At 37.1% G+C, this 3,498-nt stretch overlaps 1 protein-coding gene across 1 annotated transcript; it reads left to right on the top strand.

Annotated features, from left to right (window-relative positions):
- Positions 1–615: 615 nt before the first annotated feature.
- LOC100941240 (keratin-associated protein 13-1-like) lies at positions 616–1,109 on the top strand. Its single transcript, XM_003803808.2, has one exon. The coding sequence runs from the start codon at positions 636–638 to the stop codon at positions 1,107–1,109; it is 474 nt and encodes a 157-aa protein (XP_003803856.1). The 5' UTR covers positions 616–635.
- The last annotated feature ends 2,389 nt before the right edge of the window (positions 1,110–3,498 follow it).

Here is a 3,498-nt window from a genome sequence, read left to right on the forward strand (position 1 = left end):
AACCATTTCAATTTGACTAAATTGAGTGGATTATCCATCTATTACTTTTGTGTAGAAAAACATCACAATAGTCTTGTTCCTCCATCTGCTATTGTCACTGGCTTCCTACCTCGTGTCTATAGTGGCTGCCACTTTACTTTTTTCCACATGGGTCCATATGGATCTTTTTTAGCTTTTGTTTTGATTTCATTTTTTCTAAATATTTGCTCAGGATTATGCTCATTGACTGCACTGAGATTCCCATTCAACAAAGAAAAAATTCTTTAGCCAAAACAGGAGTAGACGTGTAACTCATTGGCTACGGAAAATAAGAGGGGGTTTCCTAGCCATGATAGAGCAGGTATTAATTACACTCAGTCATAGCTTTTGTGACAAAAATATATTTCATTGACATAGAGCTATAAAAACAAAATGAGTACACCCATAAATTTAAGATGAAGGAATTTAGTTACCTGCAATTACAGAGGACATTACTAAGCTACATATATGTATATGAGGGAGTTCAAATATGGAAAAGATGACCCTGTAAGATCCCACACCCATTGCTAAGAGTATATAAATGCCCTGGTCAGGAAGTGGCGTTCATACCTGGAATCTTCTCCGTTGTACTCGGCTAAACTCACGTCTGCGTCAACATGCCCTACAACTGCCGCCCTAGAAGCTTCTCCTCCCGCTCCTGTGGGGGATACCTGCGCCAACCAGTCACCTCCTGTGGCCCTTCCTACCCCAGCAACCTGGTCTACAGCACTGACCTCTGCTCTCCCAGCACCTGCCAGCTGGACTCCTCCTTCTACACCGGCTGTCAGGAGACCTGCTGTGAGCCCACCAGCTGCCAGACGTCCTGTGTGCCATCCAGCCCCTGCCAGACGTCCTGCTACCGCCCAAGGACCTCCTTGCTCTGCAGTCCCCGCCAGACCACTTACCCTGGATCTCTGGGCTTTGGGTCCAGCAGCTGCTACTCCCTGGGCTGTGGGTCCAGTGGCTTCAGACCCCTGGGTTATGGAGGCTGTGGCTTCCCTCCCTTAAGCTACGGATATGGATTCTGCCGCCCATCCTACCTGGCTTCTAGGAGCTGCCAGTCTTCTTGTTACAGACCAGGCTTCTATTGATCATCTTACTAAGTTACTAATCTTTATCATATTCATCAGGTACAGAAAGATGACCCTTTCATTCTCTAATTGTCCAGTTTTCAGCTTTTCTCTGGCTCTAAATTCTGGCTTGCAGACTTCATCTGAAAAACTCTGTAATTAATATATTAACTCCAAAATAAAGCTGAAGTCTGATTAGAGATGGAATTTATATTATTGAATTTTCTTGTACAATTATATGAGAAATCACATCATTTTAATTTGATAAATTGTTTGGTTCTGATATCCAGTTGTATTTGTTGTTATTAGATTTTATTGCTAGAGTTTGAGAAATTAAGAAACGTCTAAATCTAAAATACATATGTACACATATCATATAGTAGCAGGAACAGACTCACAAGAGCTTCAGTAAATGAAAATATTAGACATAAATCTTAAAATAATTACATATAATTTGCTTAGGAAAAAAAGAATAGATCACAAATTTTGGCACAGCACTGAAACAAAGAACCAAATAGTAGAAACTTAAAAATTGAAAAGTAAAATAAGTAGAGAATTGGTGTATAGATGACTAAAGATGGATGGCTAAAAAGAGAATTAGTGATTATTCAGTAGAATATATTCAAACCAGAAACTAAAGAAAAATACAAAAGGAGCCTCAGAAAGTACAGATGTGGAAAAGTCTGGCATAATGGCTGTTGGAAATCTGAAGCGAAATTATGTGTGTATATACATATATAATGTATGTTATATACATATACTTTTGATAGCCAGTAAAAGACTAATAGCTAGCAACATACCACCAAAGATATCAACATATCACCAAACATAAAGAAATCTCTGTGAAATAGAAACAGATCACAGGAAATCCAGAGGCATTTTCCCAATCAAAAACAAACAAACAAACAAAAAAACCCCATCAAATTCACAGATTCAAGAACCATTTAAGCTCTGTGCATGATTATAACAAAGAAAAGTCCACAATTAGGTATCTTGACATCAAACTTAGATGAACACAAAATCAAAAGGGAAAAATTCATAGCAGAATATCCCTTCATCCAGAAAAGGGATAAAGGGATAAAGAAAAGCTCTTTTAAAAAATGCCACCATAAGATTAACAGCCAAATTCTAAGCAGAAAAAGAAAAAGAAAAGGAAAACAATTAAATGTTCTTAAGTTGATGAATAAAGAAAACCTCAAAACTAGAATAGTATGAGTATCTATGGTATTTCAAAAATGCAGAGGAGATACAGACATCTTCAGATAGTTAAAGAGTTTGTCACTAGAATTTTAGAACTAAAATATATAATGAAAGTTATATATGTTAAAATAAATGATCTCAGAATATAGCAGAAAGGTGTAAAGAATGATGAGTAAATGACAGGCATATATTTGGTAAATTTAAGCAAATACAATTGACCCTTGAACAAGTCTGTGTTGGGGCACTGAGATGTGCCAACCAGGCAGAAATACGTGTATAACTTTGGATTCCCTGAAAACTTAACTACTAATAGCTACAGTTCACCAGAAACCTTACTAATATATGACACATATTTTGTATGTTATATATGTTATATTCCTGTAATAAAAAAGCTAGAGGAAGAAAATAATATTGAGAACTACAAGAAAGAGACAGAAGGTCATGAGCAAGGCCTTCATCCTTGCTGTCCTCACACTGAGTAGGCTGAGGAGGAGGAGAGAGAGGACAGGTCGGTCTTGCTGCCTCAGGAGTGGCAGAGATGCAAATTTGCCTATAAATGGACTTGCACACTTCAAGCCTGTGTTGTTCAAAGGTCAATTGTATTGTCCATAAAAGCATGGAGAGAAATGTATATCAAGGTGTATGTAAGCATACATAAAATTAAAACACATAAAATCCTAACAGTAGTACACAAATTGGGGTAAAGATAAATGCCCTTAAAGACAGACTCCTAACATTCTTGCTTTGCACAGCGAGTGGCAAGAGTGCTAATTTATGTCAGCAAATCAATAATGCACGCTGTGATTTCTAAGGCATCACTGTCCAACAGAACTACCTGTAATGAGAAAAATATTGTCATGTTCACACTTTTTGGTGAATGGCATCCACCAGCCACATGTACCTCTTGTGCTTATGAAATATGGCTAATATATATTTTTGATGTAGTTTTATTTTAATTAATGTAAATTAAACTTGGTACATGTGACTAATGGCTACTATACTGGATAGTGAATCTTTGCAGTAACCTTTAAATGAATATTAAAGTAACATAGAGCAGCCCAGATGACTGACAGCGTGATTATCAAGAACTATGAGAACTATGCTGTTTGATGTCAAATAATGTGCAGTTTAGCCAACTTTGTCTGAGGTTAGTAAAGCAGAAATAGCATTGTTTGGTTTGCTTCTCTTGCCTCATTTATCTTTTCACGTT

This window comes from Otolemur garnettii, unplaced genomic scaffold (genome assembly GCF_000181295.1).
Source record: "Otolemur garnettii isolate 467f Iridium unplaced genomic scaffold, OtoGar3 scaffold00991, whole genome shotgun sequence".
Taxonomy (NCBI): Eukaryota; Metazoa; Chordata; class Mammalia; order Primates; family Galagidae; genus Otolemur; species Otolemur garnettii.